The sequence below is a fragment of the Electrophorus electricus genome, chromosome 26, assembly GCF_041902795.1.
Source record: "Electrophorus electricus isolate QZ-2024a chromosome 26, ASM4190279v1, whole genome shotgun sequence".
Lineage (NCBI taxonomy): Eukaryota > Metazoa > Chordata > Actinopteri > Gymnotiformes > Gymnotidae > Electrophorus > Electrophorus electricus.
In genome coordinates, this window is record NC_137522.1 from 8802501 (window position 1) to 8827146 (window position 24646).

The 24646-nt window shown below is 48.6% G+C and overlaps 1 protein-coding gene across 4 annotated transcripts in view; it reads right to left on the minus strand.

Annotated features, from left to right (window-relative positions):
• The window catches only part of polrmt (polymerase (RNA) mitochondrial (DNA directed)), a 29631-nt gene extending 5472 nt beyond the window's left edge, over positions 1-24159 (minus strand). For 2 of the 4 annotated variants that reach the window (XR_014120088.1, XM_081708399.1), the window contains exons 1-16: positions 23877-24159; positions 23404-23499; positions 22263-22987; positions 22045-22178; positions 19134-19320; positions 15801-15950; positions 14902-15069; positions 14641-14811; positions 14296-14535; positions 12173-12964; positions 11835-11957; positions 11355-11477; positions 10535-10714; positions 9787-9873; positions 8990-9103; positions 1292-1344 (exon numbers count right to left, since the gene is read on the minus strand). Coding sequence is in view for 3 of the 4 variants with exons in the window: in XM_081708399.1 (XP_081564525.1) it covers positions 1292-1344; positions 8990-9103; positions 9787-9873; positions 10535-10714; positions 11355-11477; positions 11835-11957; positions 12173-12964; positions 14296-14535; positions 14641-14811; positions 14902-15069; positions 15801-15950; positions 19134-19320; positions 22045-22178; positions 22263-22987; positions 23404-23499; positions 23877-24018 (3485 nt within the window). In the remaining variant the exon portion in view is untranslated. The remainder of the gene's footprint in view (positions 1-1291; positions 1345-8989; positions 9104-9786; positions 9874-10534; positions 10715-11354; positions 11478-11834; positions 11958-12172; positions 12965-14295; positions 14536-14640; positions 14812-14901; positions 15070-15800; positions 15951-19133; positions 19321-22044; positions 22179-22262; positions 22988-23403; positions 23500-23876) is intronic. The other 2 variants (XM_081708398.1, XM_035523349.2) reach the window with 2 other exon arrangements.
• Positions 24160-24646: the final 487 nt, after the last annotated feature.

A 24646-nucleotide genomic window follows, 5' to 3' on the forward strand; every position in this document is an offset into this window, starting at 1 on the left:
TTTAGAAATATGTCTGCAGTTACGTTGATATGAGATTAGGTTTTGCTTTGTAGAATTATGTAAACTGCACGTGTGGCCTGTGGAGGAGCTGAGTCATTATAACCAGTGTCGCAAGGACGAGGGCAGCTCTTGGCTGGAAGTCACATGGCCACGGTGATTTGTTACAGAAATGCACAAAAAGCCTCAAAAAGCTACAAATCCTCAGTGCGGCCTTCTCCGTTGGCATTACCATCCACTCTGCCTGCTTGGTCCGTTACAGGATTAACAGGCTTCAGATCAGCACAAAGAAACCTCCACTGATGCCTTGAGAGCGTTCGTCAGCAGCGTAGGATCAGAACATCGCGACAAAGTCGAGTCTTCAGAAGACCTCTGCCTCATCTGCCACCTTGATTTGACTGGTCCCCTAACTTTGTTTGGCCGCTGCCGTTTGTTCTAGCCCCAAAGGCACCGTGCTGTCTCTGAGACCAGGAGTCTAGCCACAGCCGCTCTGGTGCAGGGAAGGGCCGCCCTGACGCCACGCCGGGTCCTGTTAAAGTGAGTCCTGTCACGGCTGTCTCCCCAACAGCAATGATGGACAGTGATGGATGGGTAGCAGTACGTGGCGCTGAGGTCCATTTCCAGTGGATTTTAAAGAAGGCTGTGTGGTGTTCAAACAGATGTCAGACAGATCGTCGGCCAATAACTGAAGGGTTTGGGTTAGAAAGTAAAAACGTTTCATAACAAAAGCAGAGTGCTTTTAATTTGAAATTGGCATAATGAACTAATCTGTATGGTCCCATTTAAGTCCCACAAAGACCATCTTACATTGAATCGTGAATGCAGTCATTAGAACAACTGGGAAATACACAACACCACCCATGATGAATGTTTCTAGTTATCGGACATAAACTATGAACTGAACTTTATCATAAATGCTAAATAGGAGCGCTCTCGCAAGGCTTTGTCCATTCTGGATGGGCCACTATTGGGTAAATGACAGTCGTGATATTCAGCAGTGACATTTCACCATAAAATGCCACATTCCTCAGCCAAAGGGCCCATTTCCTCTGCGAGGCCTGCATATACGACAATGAAGAGAGGCTGGATGATCCCTCTCTCTCTCTCTCTCTTCCCCCCCCTCCCTCCCTTTCATCCCTCTGCTTCTTTGCGTGCATTCTGGAGTGGAGGCTTGCTTGCCCCGCCTCAGGGGGTGGGGTGGCAGGCAGGTGGAGAGGGAAAAAAAGAAGACGAGGACGCAAAATGCGAAGAGAAAGAGCGGCTGAAGGGAAAGCAGGCGGAACGAGGCACTTACTCCTGGGAATCGTGGCTTGTCTGGACATTCAGAAGCTGGGTGTTGCTCTTCAGCTGCAGGGAGAAGAACAAGAAGCGGGATCAATACAAAGGCACTGAACGACAAACAGAGAGCACATGGCTTACCAGCTCGTGCCGGTCCTGAACAAATCCATGATGTTCCATGAATAAATAAATAAACCAATTAAATAAATAAACGCATATGTTATGAGATACAGCAACTGGGAACCTAAGAACGGAGGCTCTCTCGTCTTTCTTTATCCAAGTCGTCTTCTCAGTATGTCTCAGCTATTGACTGCCTGAACGCAAAGTGAACTCTTCCTTAGTATTAATGTTCCAAAGTGCTCCGATATTGATCTCAGACCTCTGCAAACACACTCTGGCAGTATGATACACATACCGGTATGGTTCAGAGCTGACATGTGTGTATATATATATATATATAGGACCAACCTCACCCGGACGGGGTTCTCTCCTAAACCATAGTGTCTTCACAAATGAGCTGAACCAGAGAATCAGTCACAAACGCAAGGGAAGCTGTTACTTAAAACAGGCGGAAGGCCGACTGCCCAGTCGTTGTCTGCTCGGTTGTCCTCCTGCTCAGTCACGCCTTTCCATGCCCGAGCTCAGCCCAGATTGTGCCCGACACGCCCAGAAGGAACAATAGGCCTGCAGCTCACCTGGTGAACAGGTAGTACCACTAACGCAACGGGTTGGATTCCCAGCATGCACATATGACATCTTACTGATAAGCACGTTGGTCGATCTGGGTAACTGCGCTCGCCAAATGCTGTAAACGAAAGGAACTATGTGGCAAAATGTTCTTGGAGAGCTTCTGTGATGCCACTCTGCGTAGGATTCTAGTTTGGGTCTTGGATTTCCTTTGACGAAGTACTGACTGGATGCACAAGCAAAGGGAACATGAGGAAATGTGAGACAGGGGACCTTGCTTGCTGCTTTCTTTAGCCGGGAGGTTCTATTGGACAGGGGGACTACACGTGGGTACAATTCTGGATGATTTCGGAAGTACAGTAGAGAGTAGCGTCCATCGCTGGCCGTCATCCTGCTTTATGAATATATTAGTTAATGATGGAAGAACAGAATGTACGGGGGATTGTTGCACAGATATTGGGAGCAGCCTTGAGACGTGGCTGTCACCAGCACCCCAGCTGGAAACGGGTGCATCCCTCTCTCTCCAGAAGAGTACATCTTTCAGCCAGGACTAAAGATGAACTAATAATCCCTGCAGCAGACAAACGGCTGCATGTATCTTAAAACTGTCTGAGTCATGTCATATTTACAATCATAGATCATAAATAGATCCATCTTCTAAAAAAAAAAAAAAAAAAAGTTATCCAGTCACAAGATCTGAAACGCCTTCTAAAAGGAGTAGGTGTCTTGAGCTTTGGCTGATGCCTGTGCGGTGAGACAGCCTTTCTGTTTTGAGGCATGTAAATTCTAGTCTTCCTCCCCTCTCCAAGAGGCAGAGCCTGGACCCACGCCTGCAGCCCCTCCGACGGTCTCCCCTTCTGCCTGGCTGTGGCTCTCTCACCATTCTAAACTCAGCTCTCCGGCACTCCTGGCTGTGAGCACGGGCTTTGACGGAATGGTCTCGAAAAAGGGAAAAAACAAAAATAAATACACTAAATATTGTCCCAGCATCCCTCTTCCCAGTGGATTTACCCTAGAATTACATTTGCCTGCATTTACATAGCATTAAGGTTTCCGTTACGGAAATTCGAAATGTATTTCCGCTGACCCAAAGCTTTAACGTTAGGACCTGTTTTTAAAACGTGTGGTCTGAGGAGGAGCTGAGAGTCATTATAGCCAGTTTCGCGAGGACGAGGGCAGCTCTCGGCTGGAAGTGTGTCACTTGGCTTGGTGAAGGTCACAGTAATTTGTTATAAAAATGCACAAAAAGCCTTAAATAGGAACATAAAGCTATAAATTCCTAGCAATGGCTGCCATGTGTGCATGGTCACCCAAAAAGGGGAAGAAATAGCCAATAAGTATACTAATAACAATACTATTTTTGTTAGCATATAAAGCAATGCTCCAAGGCCAGCAGAAACAAACCTACAAATCGTCGCCGTGAGACTATAGTCAGTGGCATGTAGCCTGTACCTACGGACTAAACAATGCATGGTTGTTGGTCGTTAGGTGCTACAATCAGTTGTCTCTAATGTTGGGGTTGCTGGGTTGTGTTTCTGATTTCAATACTCTAAGCTAATAGCTTGGCACACACATAATGTTAACGACACTCACTTTCAAATCAAATTTTCTAATATACAGATGAAACTGGGACACTGAAATAAATTACTAAAAATCACCTAAAAAGCTGAAGGAATATTTTATGTAGCCATTGAGTTTGTGTAATTATTTTATACACAGCTTGATTCAACTTTTCTCCTGCCATTGCCATAAAGTTTACACTGCCAAAACTTTCAAACTACGCTCATATGACTTCACAGTCAAAAACCAAGATGACCTCACCCCGCGACTCCAGCAACCTGCCGTCTCCTTTATCGACTGCTGCTGCCACGGCCTCGGGAGATTAGGTACAACATCAGCTAATTAGGTAGCGCCCCACAGGAGAGATGACCCACACGACTCATGACTGTCTCCTTGACTTGGTCCTTGGGGGCTGTCCTTGACACTTCCGCTGCATTCATCAGCTCGACCCTCAGAACAACAGAGGCCCCTGTCGCCCGATCAATGTAATACTGCTTTGCCTTCCCTGGTTCACGAAGGGAGAGTAATTCTGAGCCTAAAAGGTACCTGGAATTGACTGGCGGATCAGAGCGTTCTGATCTGCTGGAAACCTCAGGAGAAAAACTGACCCTCGGCCAATTAGGTGGGCAGCCTTCATCCTTAAGGATGTTAGCATGCAGTCGTAGCAGGATGAGCCCCTCACAGTCTGGCCTGGACATACAGCCCCGCACTCGGAGGTAATTACATTTCCTTTTGCCAAGGACGCAGTAAGTACCCGGGCACAAAATCAGAAGGACAGACGAGTCACTTGAAACTAGATATGTATGAAAGAAGGTTTAAGAAATGTTGCTTCATTACACAAAATGGATAATGGGGAATGGGTAAATAAACATACATATTCAACAGCACAGAAAATCTTACAAAAATCTTACATCCCTCCCCCCGTGTAACGCCCTCGCCTTCACCAGCAGGGACATGGCAGCGTTTTGATTAAACGCAGGCGATTTCACTCCAGCTTAATGTGTTTATTTGCTGTATTGACATGAAGGCTTCATCCTCCCTTCCTCCCCATCATCTAATTAATGCTCCATTTCCTACGGAACGAACAGCCACGAATGGATGAGTGCTCGGCGCCGGAGCAGAGCAACCTCGGCTGGACCGTGTATTTCCACGATCGCATTTTAAAGCGGGTCGGGGCGTTTTTAGGACCACAATAAAGTTCACCATTAGGTTTGTCGGAGATTCAAAAGTCATACAGCGATGGGGAAAGAAACTACGCAGAGCATCCATCATCCATCGGGAATCGTGCACACTGCTCTATGTATCTCTTAACAGAGCGCGGTGGAGATGTGTGTCAGGTCTAAGAGGCTGCAAGCACTCAGCGTGGTTCCTGTGTGGGAGTTTCTGCTGAAACAGCCTTGCCTTCTGCATCTTGTCTCTGTGGATTTATGTAGAAATGCAAACTTGCTGAGGACATAAACTGCTGTAAGTAGAGGGTGATGGCCAGCGGTTTAACCACACTGGCTGTGAGCGGAGATCATGGCCATCTTGGGACGCACAGTCATGACAGCATGCTGGCGGGAAAAAAAATCCCTTGAGTTTCACATTTTTGGACCAAAAGCTAAGGGGAAAGACAGGGTTAAGCTGCGATGGTCTACCCCATGCTGGAACAGGAGGGCCATCTCGTTAGAAATGGAGTTGAGGCCCTGTGGTGATTTAGTGCTTTGCTACGTTAATCTGGGTAGTGTGTCGAGGGGGATGTTGCTGAACCCTTATAAGCAAACCCACCAAAAGTCTCTCCACATCTCCTGGAAATTAAACGGGGTGATGTGGGTGGAGCCCAGCGGATAGTTAAACAAGGTTACCTTCACCTTTGACCCTAGAGGATAAATGGAGTGCTGTGGGTATGGTCAACCTGGCATGTTGTGTGTTCGATGCATGGGAACCAATACTGGGAAACGGGTAACAGGGGGACAGAACGTGTCACGACACAGAGCGGCACCGGGATCAAGCAGTTAAGAGTCCTTGTGAAGTGGATGCAACATGCTAAAGTACAGGTGTTTTGTAATCTATTGACTGGAATGAATACCCGGCTCTCCAACGTCAGTACAAACACATGGATAGTCCCTTCACCTTCGTCATCAGCGTTTCATTTTCAAAGACAAGCAATTATTGAATTCAGGTTGCCTTCTTATTCTGTTGTAGCCAAAATTCAATGAGATGTTTTAACAGTGGTTTTTGTTTTTTATTGTCAAGATCCACAATGAAATGCATATTTGTATATGTGTATATACACACGCAAATGCGTACGTGCTTAAACGTTTTTCCGCGGTACATTCAATTCCTCAGTGGCCTCGTTTACAACCTGTAAAGCTCATGTAAAGCTCATGTAAAGCTCATGTAAAGCTCCCACAGAGCTCGTGTAAAGCTCAGCTGGCAGTTTCTGCTGCCACATAGAGAGCGTCTCAAGCCTCCACTCACCAGCCCCGCGAGCGAGAGCTACGTGGTACACTGGGTTTTAAGTGCTGCTGTAAATGGACCCTCGCCGAACGAGCCTCCTAACAAATAACTCAGTCCTTAATTAACCACTTAATTCCTTAATGGTGTGTGAACACGGTTCTTGACCCATCACAGACCAGTCTCAGTTGAGAGATCCCTGGGTGTTCAAACTGTTCACACAAATCATTTGCTCCTAATAATCCAGATCAATTTGTTAACCACAACGCATCAAAGTGTCACCACTGTATTTTTAATACCCTGCAAAAGCACGTCAGAATCACAATATGTGCCGGTATATCTTGTTGCCCATGTCATGCAGACGAGAGTCAAAACATCCAATAACTGAGAACCCCTACAAGACAGAAGATGGATGTTATACTTAAATGCTATTCTAAAAATATAAGTGCGTATTATGAAGACGAGATGGGCTCTAAAAACCACTTCCATGGGGGCTAAATGGACTCTAATATGTTTTACTGGCTAGGTTGGGTAGATGACAAGGCACTTTTGTAAGTCGCTCTGGATAAGACCGCCTGCTATATGCCATACATGTAAATGTAAATGTGAATGTAAATTAACAGAAGAAGCAAACATCTTCCCTAAAGCTGCTGCCCAGTGGCTCCACCCGCACGACTCCATGATTAAACGCCGTTAAGTGGTGAATTCATGAGGACCCACAGCCGGTGGATTAATGGCAACCTCACCAAAAATTTCATAAATGTCCAATAAAACATAATGACCTGAAATCAAGGGGCCGGGAATCTCGGCAAGGGCCTACAGTGTAGCGTGGTGACGGCACGCCTGCATGTTAGATCGAGTGCCCTCACACATGCCAGCAGACGATTAGATGCGAAGTCTTGAAATGGCCGCGGCAGGCAAGACAGCAAGTGTCCCTTCTGCTGCTGAACAGGGGAGACGCAGCATCCTTACCACGCTGCTCAAACTGCAGGCATGTAGGCAGGTCCTACGCTGGGGAACAGAACGCCCCAGTCCCGCGCCGTGGCTAAAGACCTGCATCCTTCTGACCTCGTTCGTCAGCTGCAAGCTCGCAAGTTTACGTTGCAACAGCACAGAAGTTTTGATAAGTCAGCCAAGACCATCAATATTTCTACTCCATAGCCTTTAATAATGCCGTTAGATTTGCCTTTGATCTAGTCAGTTTAGGAGACAGTTGCGGACAGATGTCTTCTTTTAGGAGCCAAACGTTTTCAGCCTGGCTGAGCTGTAACACTTTACTGCTGTCAGCGAATATTTTTTACATTAGATTTATTTAAAAACCCAGACATTTTTTAAATGAAACGGGGGTTGCAGTGTCTACGTCGTGCCTTGGCCGCTGCACTGTACACGCCACACGACGGACAGGAAACGCGCGGCGTCATTTTCAGCGACTAAAAATGAAATGCGAGTCAAGCTGAAACCGACAAAGAATTCAACAACAAACATGTGGCAGAGTTCACAAGCATGATTTGCACTCTGTGCAGTTTTGGTCCATCAGCCTACCATCAGTTAGCCTTCCATTCCAGCAGCAGCTACCTAAGGGTACATCTCCAATTATGCACCCAATGAGAATGGCCTGATGTCTGCTAGCTCTTTCAATGTTCGGAAGCACTTTGGGACTTCTAGCATCAATAATGCAAGTAGCCTACTTTTCCATTTTAATACCACGATCCCTCGGGGTACAACATCGTTGTTGTTGCATTTCTCAGAATTGTGTACCTTAAATTTATACAAAAGTGTAGGCTACTGTGCATACTAGGCTAGAGACGGCAGCTTCATGCACTGCAAGTCCCCAATGGTTTGATTAGTATTTCATGTCAAGGAAAAGTTAAAAGACATGTTTATGTTGAAATAAATACACCTGTACAAGTAGTTTTTGTCACTTCCTGTACTGGTTTGCACTCTTGTGGATATAAGGTGCAAAGTAGATTTTCAAATGCTTTGAACCTTTTTAGAACCAGTTTTTTTTTTGTTTTTTTTTTGTTAAGGATGATCAAACGTCATTTTTTTTGGCCAGTTTTGACACTATTTTACATTCTGCCTAGCAGAGTTAGCGCATAGCCATGAACCACTACAGGTGAGCACCTCCGTTCCACGGTGTAACAGGAAGTGGCTATTCTTCTGCTTCCTTCATGCCGTGCCAGGTCTAAATGCGCTGGTGAAACGCGTCATACGGGTCGTTAGGCCACCCTAGTACACCGGTGGTCACAGGCAGTGGAGATGGCTATGAACAGCCCAGCAGCAGGACAGGAGCGAGAACTCACTCACTCACTCACTCACAACACACACACAGTGAAGATCCAGCAGGATGGCCTGCATACCGCTGCCTGCTTTTAGGTGATCAGGAGGTCCCTGTGGAAATTACAGCCTCCCGACAGCCTCTGCACAGCCCTGGAACATTCCGTAACAACAAGCAGGGAAACCATGTAGTGCAGAGGGCTTTTAAGAAACCAGTTAGAGCTGTCCTGCTTTGGCAGCTTCTCTCTCTCTCTCTCTCGCTCACACACACACACACACACACAAAGTTCCTGTATGGACGAAATTTCAGCTTTTGTTTACACATTCTATTTGAACCATGCACGCCACGCAGCACCAGTAGGCTAAAGAACGGGTCAGCCCTGTGCTCGAAGCGGTCAAACTCCTCCCCTCAAACCCCTGCAGACACTCCGCTGCCCTGCCTAGACCCCAGCCAGCAGCCCTGGGTCAGCCCTGGGTATGCCTGCCACGCGCTTTCCAGTGGAAAAGCTGCGTGGGTCATTTGTCTTTGGCTGCTCTGCTGAGAGTGCTGGGCCTCTGGAAAGTGCAGTGATCCGGCGAGTTCTATAGGACATGTGCTCTACCCCTCAGCATGTCTTAACAGGAGGACAGAGCCTTCTGAACTTTAACCCCATAGGGTCCCTTCAGGCTGTGCCTAACCAGAGCAGAGCAATCATTACTCACCAGCATTCTGGCCCTGGGGGCCCCTGGAGGCCCCTGTGGCCACAACACTCACCATATGATTCTTGGTGCGGTGATATGGCTGGACAATGGGCAGTCCCAACGGCGTCACCCACTCCACCGTGTTGCCGGACTTGGAGATTAGCCTCGCGCTCTCCGTCAGCCAGTCCTGTAGGGACACACACACACACACACACACTTCTAAATGGGAAGTTCGAGCTTTGTTTCCATCGGGTTGTGCGGTGTCAAAGAGAGGACCAGCTGTTGCTGTGCAGGGGAACCAGCAACAGCGACAAACCCCCCCCGGTACACCTAACATGCCAGCTTGCCTTCCCACTCGGGCCTAAGAGGCTTTCCTCCAGAGAGCTCCTGCCCAGGAGATGAATTCCTTCACACGCCTCGCGTTTGCAGCCTCAGGCCTGGTGCTAGCCCCATCCGCCAGCCAGCCTCTCCATCCTCTGCCCCAGTTAGCCATCACCCTCTCCAGTCGCTCCACCTGCGCTGCAGCCAGGCATGGGCGATTAGAGGGAGGATGGAGTGCCACAGCGCACCACTCGTTCTCCCTCACCATGCTTCTTTATTTTTGTACGCGTTTTCGGGCCTGACCCATTTAGGTAGGCAGGAGTGTCTGAATGCAACACGGGGGTATTTTTCAGACTGGCTGGCTCTGTTTGGCTCTCTCCCCGAAGATGGAGTGGGTTCCAGAACTTTCTATTTTCCCCTCCTTTTACCAAGCAAAAACACTTTCAGGTATTTATATAACAAAGTGATACAAGAGCACAAAAAGAAACTACAGTCGCTCTGGCTCTTTCTGCTTCTGGTGTGCTAGTCATGCAAGACATCATGGCATACCTGGATCTCTCTGGTGCCAGTAAACATTTCCTTCAGGCTGCAGAAGACCTGTTGGACCAAGTACTGAGAGGCGTCCCATATGTGCTCCTGCATGGGGAAAACAGCAGTTAAATGCTTGGACAACAGCATAGTCACTGCAAAGCAAGCCTGGGAGAAGCACGAAGCGTGAAGATTCAGGCGACCAGCTCCCGTGGTCGGAGGGCCCCGGGCAACTCCGCTAGCCCCATGGGGACACATTAGCACAGAGAAGCCCCAGTGGTATCTAGCTGTGCTGACAACACACAACCCTGCTGAACAAACAGACTGGTTCCTCACCTACATGCAAACACACACACACACACACACACACACCTTTCACACATAATCGTACACTCTAATCCTATACAAGTGCACACCTTTCTCGCTGACTCTCTAAAGGTGATAATTATATGCTACTTCACTGCTGATGTAGTTTGTTTATCCAAAGAATACAATAGGGATAAGGGACTGAGGCAAACAAAAAAAATGAATTGAATCATTCTCTCTCTCTCTCACACACACACACACACACACACACACACACACACACACTTTCTAACACTTCCACAAAGCAGCACATATGAGAGCAGATGGGAAAAAAAAGCTAAAGGTGCACAAGCTGAAGGCCAGACGTAAGAATCACAATTAAACTGAATTGACGAGAACAAGCACGCCAAAGCGGCCAAGCTAAAGGAGCAAGGTGCAGCACGGCCCTGACGGGGGCGCCTACCTTGGGGAAATCGTCCATCTCTTTGAGGCGCTTTTCGATCTGCAGCCGGCCCCCGTAGCGCGTGACGCCGTACACCACCGTCATGACCGTCTGCTTCACCACCTTCCTGTTGATGAATCCCTCCAGTACCTGCGCGATCTTCATGCCCTTGGCCGCGTCCCGTGTGCGGAACGCCTCCACCTGCGCACCAGCCAATCAAGCGTCGGCTACGGCCAGAGCGGCGTCTTACTCGCGGCCTAACCCCCGTTTGCTTAAAACGCCCTGCCGCTTCGCGCCGTCCATGACGTGGAACTCTCACACAGAGTTCATCTGCGTTAGGTTTTACAGTTATGACCCCAAATACATCGGCGTGTTCAACGTACTAAAATATATATCTATACTGCGTCTGAGCCGTCTCCAGGCTCCCACGTCCTCTACTGCTAAAGTGTCGCTGTTGTAAGTGGGGCAGTTTCTGAACAATCACAGATATGCATTGAACAGCAGAATCAGATCAGCTTTTTTTCATATCAGAAACGTTCACTTAATCAAAGCGACAAGAGAAGTACATTCTTAAGTATCCGTTTGCTTGCTGCAAATGGTTTTCGACAGAAATCTACACATTTTCAAGCTGTGTTCATTTTAAAGCTCAGGAGGCGTGACTGAGACGTTTTATTTAAGGAGAAGAGCACATTAATAGGCACATGCCTAACAACAAAAACAGCCCCACCTAAACAGAATAAAAGGGCTGCATTACTCTCACCTTAGTAATATAAGGACCGGGAAACATGTCTGCGTTTATAGTGAACCCCGGCACGGCTGCTCGGGCCCCGTGCTTGCCTACCTGCTGTGCCACACTACTGTAGACATCCTGGGGCACTTCGCAGGGCATCAGGTTCACTGACGTGGCACCGATTACGTCACGACCCAGAGCTGCATAGTGCTGGAGACCATTGCAGGAACCATCCTGACTCAGAGAGAGAGAGAGAGAGACAGACAAAGAGCTCAGCAAAAGCTACTTAACTGCCTCGTTTTATTAATAAACTCACACATAACTGCACCGTAACAAAAATGCGACTAAAGCAATACAACACAAAAATGTAATACAAGAGGGCAATTCATTACAGCCAAGTGCAGTAAGCGTCGTTATGATGTGCAGCAGCCGGACACGTGGTCACGGAAACCAAGCAAGTCACATCAGGATTTAATGGGGTGTCAAACTTAAATTAAATGTAGTGGTGTGACAGAGGCATGGTCCCACAAACCCTCGTGCCTCACACCCACCCTCACACCCCACTCCACACGCCCCCGCTATGCAGCGTACCTGATGTACAGGGAAATGGGAGATGAACTTGGTGTGATCTGGAGATCTGGAGGCGTTTGCTATTTCCTTACAGCAGGCCAGAGTCTGCCAGGGCTCATCAGCGTCCATCCACCACTTCCTGCCCTGTAACGCAGCACACTCGAGTCGTGAGCCGTGCCATTCGACGCTCTCTCTGGGGACTCAACATTGCCAGATACTATCGGCTGCCAAAGGGAAAATTAATTATTCCGTACACTTTAAATTGAGTCTATATCATGCAATTACGCTGGATAGAAAATGCTTCACACAGGATACATTGGCATTGAGTATAGTACTGAAGGGCGACGGGGGTTGCTCACAGCGAAGGGCTCGTCCGCCGAGTCCAGGATATCGTCCATGTGGCTGTTGGCATACTCCAGCCTCCCAGCCAGCGAGCTGCGCTTCTTCAGGCCCGTGAGGTTCACCAGGTGGATCTTCAGCCAGTCAAGGCCTTTGAGGCCCAGCGGCTTGCCCTCGGCAAACATCAGGATGGCCCTGGTCAAGTCGCTGCCCAGGTGGTTGAAGTACGGCGGGCAGGGGTAGGTGCGCCCGCGGAAGTCCATGTTGTGCGGGAACCAGAAGATCTCGTCCCTCATGTGGTTGGCGATGGAGAGCTTGTAGAGTGCGTCCATGCGCAGGCTGTGCATCTCGGCGATCGTCTTCTTGGCCTTGGCCACATCGCGCCTCAGCTGGGCCTTCTCGGACATCGTTAGGCCCTGGTCGTGCGGGTTGAAGCACGGGATCTCGGGCGCCTCAGACACCGGCGGTGGCACATCCAACTTCTCGCTGCCCTTGTTGTTGAAGACACTGATGATGATGTCCAGCACGGGTTTGTTGACCTTCCAGGCGCAGTTGCCCAGCTGGCTGAGTGCATCCAGCACACCGTGCAGGTCCTCGTCACGGACCTTCTCCAGCAGAAGCTGGTGCTGGACGGTGCCCTCCTCCGTGCGCATCAGCTTTGTGGGCGTCAGCAGGTAGGCGCCGCTCTTCGTCGACGTCCAGGGCACAGGCGGGCACAGCATGGGCATCACATAGGAGTCAAAGGTCAGCTTGGCCTCCATGGCTTCCGACTGAATGTGCGTCAGGATGGGGTGAGGCTTTATAAAGCCGACCTAGCACAGACACGTGGCAGTGAGTCAAAGCATCGCCCAGATGTCCAGTCCCCATTAACTTTAACTACATTTCTTACACATAATGACAGTTGCTACTATGGCTGAGTGAAACTGAAAACAAGCTATTGAATAGATGGTGTGTCTGGTTAACCATGGAACTAATTGTGTACAACAGCCTGATAAACTACTCCATAAAGCTAAAACGCACATGTATTCTGGGTAATACATGCATACTAGGGCCAGAGACACTCAGTCTCGTGCAGACCAGGGGGACAATCTGGTGTTCACTACAACTGAAGATGTTGAAGATGATGACGTGTGCAATTAAGGGTTAATGAAGGACAGCTGTTTTCCAAGTTTCATCTTTCAAATACCACCATGAGCCCTTATCATTTGAAATTTTTTTTTTTGTTGTTTTTTTTACAGAAATTACAGAAATGTAGGGCCTGGTACAGAAAGGTGTCAGAAGGCTTGTCAAATCAGCAGAGAGTACTCAAAAAATCAACCCAGAGCAGAGCTGCCTGCGTCACCACTAAAAATACCACTCAGATTCAATTATTACCTATTCAGACAACTCACGCAACAGTGGCAGGCGCGTGGCGCCATGTCAGTGTGACCCAGCCCTGGGGCGGAGCTCCTCCCCGCTGCCCGCACCATCTGCGGGCTCAACGGAGGCAATGCCGCCCCATGCCAGGCTCAGAGGCCACAGAGGAGGCTGGCGTGTGACCTACAGAGCACCTGCAACAGGAACCGAGCCCAGCAGGCACAGGGAACCTGTCCCCAAGCCCTCCTCTCCTGCCCTGAGACACACACACACACACACACACACACACACACACACACACACACGCACACGCACACACACGTGCGCAATCCTGGGGCACTAAATCACCCAGCCAATTAAGAGGCCAGTAAAAAAGGCATTACTTTCCGAGTCATTAGTCTTCCTCCTTCAGCCCCGTGCTGCTCCAGCAGGGAAACGGCTCCATAATTCATACAAAAACATGCAGCGGAACGCTGGAAAAGCGAAAGGAGGCGAGAGGACGCGGAGAGGCAGGGTCAGCCGGAGGCACGGGGGCCGCAGAGAGTGTAGGATCTAAACACGGCAGGTTTATGAGAGACGATGCTAATCTGCCCGGTTACTACCGAGATGAGATGGCCTTTGTTTCCTACACAGTTCACCCAGTACAGTTGCACACGCTCTCAGACTGAAGAGAACATTCTGCAAATGAACCTCACGGTCGTTCCTTTTTGTTCGGAACCCAATTTGCACGAAGGAGCCAGCAAAGGAGAAAAAAAAAAAAAAAAAAAAAATGAGGCACGGGTCTTACCTGGCGATTGCTACGGAACACATACATGTGATAGAGCACGGGGATGAGCGTCCCCTCCGGGCTCGGGCTGAGGATGTCTTTGCAGACTTTGAGCTCACGCAACATCAGGTCCACCAGGAAGCTGCCCAGCTCTATGATCAGTGTGAGGGGCCAGGGTGCGTCATCGCTCAGAAGGGAAGGGCCAGCGTGTGTCTCCGCCTCCAGGCTGCTCCAGTGCTCCCGGGGCAAGGTGCTGCTGCCCTGTGATGCCACAGGCCTTTATGTGATGAACTCATATATATATATATACATACACACACATACACACACACACTTACACACACACATCAGAATTATAGGAAGTACCTTTGTGTCTTTAGCAAGCAGCTCTGCGTATGACCTGTAGATTCTGCTCAGTTTATTCACCAACTGGCTGCGTTTTTTCTGCCGGATGCCATAAATGTTGTAGACTCGGGTTCCCATCTCCCTGGCCATGATGAGCAGCGACTCTCCGCTGGGCGGCAGGGCAGCCAGGCCCTAGAGGCCACCATCGGTGGGACAAGAAGGTCAGAGCCACACCCGCATCGCTACCGCAACCTCAGCCGTGACCGCAGCATGCGGTCCTACCTGCAGCATGACGTCCACGTAGTCCTCATCGTGCAGGAGCCACAGGAAGGGGTAGATGTTCACCCTCCAGCTCGTCAGGCAGCTGCTGTGTAGCAGCGGCTTGCTGTTCCGCAGGGCCTGCAGCAGGACCCCGCGCCAGTGCCCACGCTGCTCCTCTAGGAGCTTCCTCTGCCCGGCGCAGGGGGGACAGAGAGGACAGTTATGGGGAGACGTGCCATGGTGCGTGCCCGGACGCGACCACGTGCACCGAAACGAACCTTCGTTTTGTTCGGTTTGGGTTCGAGTTCGTTTAATGAACCCGTGGCCGAGCGGACGTCGGTTGTAACTTTTAACGTTTCAAATGGAAACAGTGGAACCGGGTTCTACCGTGCCGTTCGCCCAAAGGCCTGCCGGGGACAGGAGAGGAGAGGACTACGTCAAGCAGAACACGGGCCTGACAGGCCGGTCCAAAGGTGACCCTCGCACCACACGTGGGGGGACGCACCATAAAACATTAGCATTCCAGTCAACCTGGTATAAATGTCGCCAGACCACCAGGGAACCCTCCCTCCCCCACCTCTCTGTGCTGGGACCCCCTGGCGAAGGGGGCCAAGCCAGTAAATGCCAGAGCAGAACCTCAGGGAATCTGTAGTAATGGATGCTCTCTCAAAACAGATGTAGAGGCCTGAAACTTCCATGAAAAGGCAATGCTCTGACACACACGCACTCCAAAAAACCTTAATATCACTATGCTAGCAAGGTTCTCATATAACAACAACAACTGAAATTATGTAATGATTAACAACGCACACTAGCCTGCTTCATCCACAAACCAATAAATATAATCCGGGTTAAAATGGTGCCAGACCATCCCCATCTTCCTGGCAGTGCTTATAGGTGGATGTTGAGGAACCACGCACCATCCTGGCCATGTTTTCAGTGATGGGTTTCGTGGCCTCCACGGATGCGATGGTGATCGTGTTTGACTGCTCGATGGCCAGCTGGCGGCTGAAACGCTCCCGGAGTTCCTCCAGGCTGAAGTCCATTTTAGGATACCTGCTTCCTTCCCTCTGAAACACACGCAGGGTCAAAAGTCAGTGGGGGTCAACGGGACAAGGGAGTTCCAGCACCAGTCGATATACATGCAGCACAATTAATTATTGCAATGATTTGTTCAGACCGCAACCCAGAACCCAGTCAGATCACATAACAGCACACATGCTTCACTATGTAATCTCTGTATCTGGGGTGTATACAGAGGCTATCGGCTGACCTCAGAACAGTAAAATAGCAGCATGACACATCGTTCCACATGTGCTGTTTAAGGCGAAGTGTAGCCTCAACCGCGCTTCCCGTGTCAGACTTGTGCGGCGGGAGTTGACAACACACACCAACCCACACGGCTGATCATCGTACAGTGAACACTGCCCGTTGCGTTCCTGCAGTTTCTTTCCTAGCCGATTAAAGAAAACCGAGCTTTTCCAGACGTGTCAGGCTCCGGCACTCGGGACACCCACTGGAAGACTGCAGGAAGCGCCCAGCTGTAGCTACAGCAGACATCCCGGGAGCTGCCTCCACGGGGGAGCTCAGACATAACAGTAATATGGCCTGTAGGTTTGGATGTGATGGAATGTATTATTATAATATGGGGAATGGGAAGTGAGACGCTGAACACACACACACACACACACACACACACACACACACACACACACACACACACACACACAGACACACACACACACACACACTCACAGACACACACACACACACACACACTCACACACACTCACACACACACACACTCACACTCACACTCACACACTCACACTCACACACTCACAGACACACACAGACACACACACACAGACACACACACACACACACAGACACACACACACACACACACACACTCACACACACACACACACACAGACACACACACACACACACACACACACACACACACCCTGGCCAAAAAAGGTCACCTGGATTTCACTAAGCAAATAGTTAAGAGCCTCCCATTGGATAATTACTGCATGGGTGATTATGTTTCAGCTGGCAACAAGTTATTTAACCCAAACTGATGTAGTGAGTGGCTTCTCATTTGTTAAACAACCATGTCGAAAAACACATCCTGTGGTCGTGGAAAAGATCTGTTTCAGAAGGGTCAAATTATTGGCATGCATCAAGTAGAGAAAACATCTAAGGAGATGCTGGAACTACTAAAATCGGGTTAAGAACTGTCCAACGCATTATTAAAGTGGAAGGGCAGTGGGGAAACATCATCTTCGAGGAAGGAATGTGGTTGGAAAAAATCTTGAATAATCGTGATCGGGGATCACTTAAACGTGTGGTGAAATCAAATCGTAGAAAAACAACAGTAGAACTCAGGGATATGATTAATAGTGAAAGTAAGAGCATTTCCACACGCACAATGTGGCGGGAACTCAAGGGATACAGCTGTGTAGCCTTAAGAAAACCACTTGTCAGTGAAGCAAAAACGGTTTCAATTTAATAAGGAGAATAAAGATTGGACTCTGGAGCAGTGGAAGAAGGTCATGTGGTCTGATGAGTCCAGATTTACCCTGTTCCAGAGTGATGGGCGCATCAGGGTAAGAAGAGAGGCGGCTGGAGTGATTTACGGTAGGCACTAGGCATGATGGGTACAAGTCTGTGGGGGCAGTGGTATGATCTGGGGTTGCTGCAGTTGGTCAGGTCTAGGTTCAGCAATGTTATGTGAGGTCAGCTGACTACCTGAATATACTGAACGACCAGGTTATTCCATCAATGGATTTGTTTTCTTCCCTGATGACATGGGCATATTCCAAGATGACAATGCCAGGATTCATCAGGCTCAAATTGTGAAAGAGTGGTTCAGGAAGCATGAGACATCATTTTCACACATGGATTGGCCACCACAGAGTCCAGACGTGAACTCCATTGAGAATCTTTGGGATGTGCTGGATAAGACTTTGCGCAGTGGTCCAAATCATCAATACAAGATCTTGGGGAAAAATTAATGCAACTCTGGACAGAAATAGATATGTTGTGACATTGCAGAAGCTTGCGGAAACGATGCCACAGCGAATGCTTGCCGTAATCAAAGCTACAGGCGGTCCAACGAAATATTGACTTTTTTGGCCAGGCTGTGTGTGTGTGTGTGTGTGATATATATATATATATAGGTAAGATGGCAGAGTTAGTGTGTTGCAACAATTCAGCGCATATTTGCTGGTAAGAATCTGCACTGAATGTGCACAGCAGCAGAGATCTGCGTCCACACTGCATGAGAAAGGCACCAAATGTGAAGAAAAATATTTGCATATGCATGCATGTCTGTGTGTCTGTGTCTGTGTGTGTGCGCGTGTGTGTCTGTGTGCGCGTGTGTGTCTGTGTGCGCGTGTGTGTGTGTCTGTGTGCGTGTGTGTGCGCGCGCGTGTGTGTGTCTGTGTGCATGTGTGTGCGCGCGCGTGTGTGTCTGTGTGCGTGTGTGTGTCTGTGCGCGTGTGTGTGTGTGTGTGCATGTGTGTGCGCGCGTGTGTGTGTGTGTGTGTCTGTGTGCGTGTGTGTGCGCGCGCGTGCGTGTCTGTGTGCGTGTGTGTGCATGTGTGTGCGCGCGTGTGTGTGTGTCTGTGTGCGTGTGTGCGCGCGCGTGTGTGTCTGTGTGCGTGTGTGTGCGCGCGCGTGTGTGTCTGTGTGCGTGTGTGTGTCTGTGCGCGTGTGTGTGTGCATGTGTGTGCGCGCGTGTGTGTGCGCGTGTGTCTGTGTGCGTGTGTGTGCACGCGCGTGTGTGTGTGTGTGTGTGTCCAGGGGAAGGTCAGTATGGGAGCGTAGTGCTGCCGCATGCATGCAAATGATAGCTAAGACATTTTCTTTTTCTCCTCACCCTGCCTGTCGTCCTCCCTCCCTCCCTCTCTCCCTCTCTCCCTCTCTTTCTCTGACAGTGTTTAGAGTGTGAAGTAAAACATCAAGAAAAAACTGTGATGAGCCTGCGATACAAAATATTGCTTCCCACTACCAGCAAAAAACACAGCAGCAACAAATCCAAAAAGCACAGTAGCTTCGGTGACGACGCAACACAGCGCGCCACGTTAAAATGGCTGCACCAGGCCATTGGCAAATACCAGAGACTCCAGATCAATGTTCTGAGCTCTCTGACTACAACCAGGAGCACCTGGGACCGGGAGCTGCGGTGAGGAACCTGGCTTTAGAGTCATGGCGGAAAGACGAGCCGCTGTGTGGCTGGGCACCTCGGAGTAGAAGCTCTTGAGCAGCGGCAGGGAACAGGGGGGCCCTTCGGGCGCCAGGCGGGGCTTGTAGTTAGGCTGCACAACATGGACGGCCCTCAGCACCGCGGCCCTCTCGTCCTGCCGGAAGACGTACTGCCGGAAGACGTCGTCCACGCTCAGGCCGTCCTGCTTCATCTGCTGCAGGCACCTGCGCACGACAGAAGAAAAGGTTGACGCGGGCCTCGTCCTCTGGACCTTTATCGGCGTGCCGGGAGCTGCCTTTATTGAAGAAGGGAAAAGGAAAGAAACGAGATATAGCGGCTCGGCCGCGGCAGTAGAAACCTGCCGGGACAAACCCAGAAACCTTCACAGGCCCCTCACCACCTTGTGGCCTTTAAGCAGTGCGATGCTAGCGTCAACCGTGTGAAACGTGGTGAAGGGATTCAGCTGGAATCTGTTCACAGGCCTCTGTGACAAGGTCTGGGACTCGTCCTCCCACGCAGAACGCGAACCGGTGGCACCGGTCACCGGGATCTGAGGCCAAAATCGGATTTATTCCAGCCAACACAGGCCGGGGCCATGCAGCCAGAGAGACAGTGGAGCAACGTTATTCAGACAAAATGTTTTAAAAAAAACGGACGGACGGACGCTCCCCTCTCTGCAAACTCAGGGGAGGCTGGACCATGCCGTAGCGCTTTGGTCGTTTCCAAAGCAACAGGCTTCCGCTGGAGCGCGGGTGGTGGGTTCAGAGCTCCCTCTTGTGGCCTAGGAGGGAACAGACAGCCGCACGGAGATGGGGAGGGGCAGGCCTCGGCAAACAAGACATTCCTCCACTCCACACGTCTTTCTGCTAGATTCAGAAGGAATCAGAAAAGTTGCCATCTTGGGCATTTATAAAGGAGCCCAAAGAGATTTCACATGCAGCTCTCAGCTTTGCAAATCTCAACTCGCTGTTCCTGAAGCCTAAATAATGGAATTTGGTGGAATTCTTTTGTTTGAGCGCATGACTGTCTCTAGACGATTCATTGTGTCACATTCACTTGATAAGTTACTGCCACACTCCGCCCATATCTCCCTGTCACGCATGACGAGACAGCGCGCTGCTGTCTCCGCGTGGCTCTGCGTGATAGACGAGACAGACTCGATAAATAGCAGCAGAGCAAGGGGGAGAGAGGTAAGTGAAAAAATGTAGAGAGACAGACAGAGAGAGAGAGAGAGAGATGGTCCAGTGAAGCAGAAGAAAAGATCAAGAGCAAGACAGATCTGAAGAACAAGAGTGGAGATAGAGCGAGGCAGCTTATTGGCAAGTCGAACCGGTCCGAAGTAGAACAATGTCACTCCTATCGCCTTACAGCGATCGATGTGCTAACCAGCTTTCCCCAGCCTCCCAGGTTCTGCCTGTCCCAGCTCCACGGGTCCCAGCTCCACGGGTCCCAGCTCCACAGGCTGAAGGCTAGCGGTCACCTTCAGAACTCCGCTGCTGTCTGCAGGGACCACCAGGTGGCTCAACGATAAGGTCAAGTGTTGCTAGGCGGGTAACAGAGGAGGCAACACAGCGTGCAGCTTTTTGACCAATCCGGAGACCCCGTGTCACAGAGACCTGAAGCTTCGCTATGGCATGAAAAGTAATCGTTCTGCACTTCAGACCGCGTTCTTTGATTTTCTAGGACACATTCTAGGACACATCTGATATGGGGTAACAAGTCTGATTCGCCACGATATCTGATACATGGGACTCTAGGCTACTTCTGGCGTGTAAAAATAACCCTGGGCCCATATGCATGGGATTTAAAAGTATACCGGCTGAGGAACAGGTCTACAGTACATCACTGTTGGGAAATTAAAGATGAAGACAAAAATCTAATTTTGACAAGAGAGATGCTTTACAGTTAATGTTTGGTTCATGTTTAGCTAGGAGCTAGACGCTTTGATATAACCTCGTTTTGTCGAAGAGATCTTCTAAATGTGACGCAGACTGTGAAGAACTCACTAGAACGCCGTTCCTTAGGGACAAGGGCAGAGTGTACAAACGTGAACCTTTCTATCAATCTTAACAAGTATCACTTATTTTTGGCAATTGTGCAGGCAAGGATTGGTTCATGGATAAGCTAGCTAATATGGCATTGAAAGGTTGAAAGATGCTTACAAACAATATCCAGAAACAGCTCTGCCTAAGGTTGAAGGGTCTTATTTTTTTTTCATTTTTGCACTGGAATCTGATTTGTTCCAACATTCTAGTGCTAGAACAGGGAAATACTGCCCCCTGGAGGCATGCAGCATATCCAAGAGATCTGTGGGATCAGAGGATTCCAGGAGGCCGTCGGTAAAAAGAATAAGACTGCAATTACTTATACTCTGTCAAAAGCAGATCACACTGGGCATATTACACTGTGTCACAAAGACTTCATTCCCATGCACAAAACACTGGTTTCTTATGTATTGTGGCACGTTGAATCCAAATATGTTTTTATAATTATTCCATTACCCATAGTTCCAGTATACTCACATATCATTATGAACAATATGGAAGGTAGTATTGAAAAGTTCTACCGTCTGTGTTGACAGACTACTGCTGGACACTGAAGAGGGAGGCCAAATACAGGCGATAATCATACTGTCTTTTAGATACAAGTTGGTACATATTTTATGACAAGTTATGACAGCCTTATTATTTATGAATAAATAATATGTACTTACTATAACATTTAATTGCTCAGTCATTTTAGAACCACAACTGATAGAAAAATTCTAACAATTGAGTGTAAGAAGGACCATCTCATAATACTTTTTATTTTAGTTTGTGGGACAAAAAAAAAAAGAGTTAAAATTATGGTTGTCTCGAGTCATTAATTAGGCCAACAACCAGAGGCATCCTAATTTTTGCATTAATACACAAGACTGCATCGGCATGGCTTGAGTCACAGCAGATTACCTGGAAATGACCCTCGGGGAACATTCTGACTTGCGTCCCATACATTCCAGGGCGGCGCAGTACGTCGCCACATTGGGCTTGAGTCTCGCCTCCTCCAGCAGGACGAACGTGCGTCTTATCCAACTCAGCAATCCCTGCCGCACACGAGGCGGAGCAAACGGTCACCCTCCGCGAAAACAAGAAAACCACAAACACCACGCGCCTGCCCGAGGACTCACCTTCTTGGCCCACATCCTCAGCAGGACGTTGTAGGCACCGATGCAGAGTGCGGTGCGCTTGGCTATGTGCTGGTGATGATGGAGTAGGCACTGGCAGGCGCTCTCCGTGTCCCCCAGGAACATGCACGCCTCCAGGTAGGAGCGCACCCTCAGCTGGGAGTCGCTGTACTGGTTGCCGTACCTGTCCTCCAGGAGCCTTGCCGTGCTAGCGGGGTTCCACCGGCTCCCGCACTTGTCGAGCTCTTCCACGTCGGCCAGCTCTGCCTCTCGAGAGAATTCTTCTGCAGCAGGGTTGGCCACACAGGGTTTGGAGCACGGCGTCGGAGAGTGTTTGGGTTCTGGATGGCTCTTTTTTCCAGGTGAGATTTTCTTTATGGAGGTTCCAGGAAGCATCAGGCTCCCTTTGCCATGCTTGGCAGTGTCTGCTTTGTCACTGAGCTTCTGCCGAAGAGCGTGCTGCTTCTTGGCTTTGTTACACTTCTCTCGCGCGAGTTTCTCAAACCAGCGGCTGGTGTGTGTTATGGGGGACAGATTGTCTACAGCGATTCCTTTTTTGCTGGCCTGACAATCTTTCAGGTTTTCGGGTTTCGTTGTTGACGCTGCCTTTTGACTTTGATCATGAGAGATTTCTTTTTCACCCTGAAGCACACTGATAAAATCCACCTTTGAACATTTCTGATCTAATACAGCATCAGACTGTAACTGGTGCATGCGGGCCTCGAGAACTACAATAAAAAAGTATAAAGGGTCATTTTAAAAAAGATCACGAAACTACAGCAGAGACATACACAACACAGTAAAAAGCCATACTTCTATCTCAAACAGTAAACGTATTTTTCATCAATTGTAGTACGTCAGAGTTAACTCCTATTTAACCACAGCAGATATAAAAAGAATTGCATAAAAAGCCTTCGTATTTAGTAATCCAATAAGCTAGAAATATACAGTTATTAAAACTGACAAGGGCAAACTAAAAGCAGTGTTTATTGATGATTTAATGTATTGATGTATGATATGCCCTAAGTTAATGTACTTCGTGGCCAATGTCAAAGAACAGGCACATGTGAATACCGTGGATATTAACACAAGTCTACTAATAAACTGGAATGTCAGATCCTTTGTAGAAGAAAAAAGCTGATACCGTCCACCAGCTGATATTGTTCCAACACTCTTTTGTCTCCATCTTCTTTCCTTGAGATAGCTGAATAGTGTCTTCGATGTCTTGTCCATGGGTTCTCTGAGAAAACCAAAACAACAGACAGAAACAAATGTATACTAAATGTGGTGCAAGTCATGCATTCATTTCACTCAACCAAACTGTATTTTTGTTGCTTAAAAACAGTGCAGTCTAGGGATAAAGGTGTTCAGAACTTACACTGAATACACAGAGCTTCAACAAGGTTGCGACGTCAATACAATGTTATAACGGCGGTAACAGGCCAAGACGTTACAGTAACAGAAACAGTAGCAGTGTAAGCTACACATTTTGGGCTTCCTACTCAAATAGTCTTAATAAAGCTCCAGTATCTTTATCACCACCCAGTGCGAACGTCAACATTCGTAAATTACCCTGCAAAGCCGATGAAACTAGAAGTTAGCGTGAACTCATTTTACCTTGTGTTCTCCTTTTGCAGTTATTGTGGATTCGGAGACAGATGTGGCAACGGTCGACGTTTAGTGCGTGCCCAACATTTATTTCAATCATTAACCTACTCGTCAGATATTTTGGAAAGGCACATAGTCTTAAAAGTGACATTTTGACATATCATTAATAGCTCACGACAACCGCATTATCGCTCTTAGTAGGCGGCCATTTTTGTTCAGACATGACTAGCCGACTTTGATCAATTAAACTCAAGGACTGGTAGAAGATAAAAGACATATCGAGTCACAGCGACGTAACTATCGCCGGTATTTTCACATTTGAACTGATTCGTCTTTTTGTATAGTTACACATACACTTCATTGCGCTCTACTATACTTTTAAAAACCTTAGGAGCTGAAGAGAGAAAAAAACAAGTCAGGGCGAAAGGCTTGCTGAGCTTGTCCTAGACCTGTAGGTGGCGGTCTTCCCCCAGTATAGCCCACTATTCAGAGTACCTGCGAGGTTTAACAGAAGTCATGCCTTTTATTTTATTATTTAGCTGTTGCTGTTTGTAAAATAGTATGTAGGAGATGACCAAAATCAGCACTGGTCAGGGTCACCACATTAAACGACTTTCCCCAGATACAAGGCTTATCAGGGCCTATTAGCTACAGCAGGAGGTTAAACACGTGTACGCGATTGGGCGGCGGCATTTGGCTTGCGTAAAGTCATTTTCAGAATAATAGGTCTGAGATTCTGTGTTGCATTTAAAAATGTACAGAATTAGTTTTGTAGTATG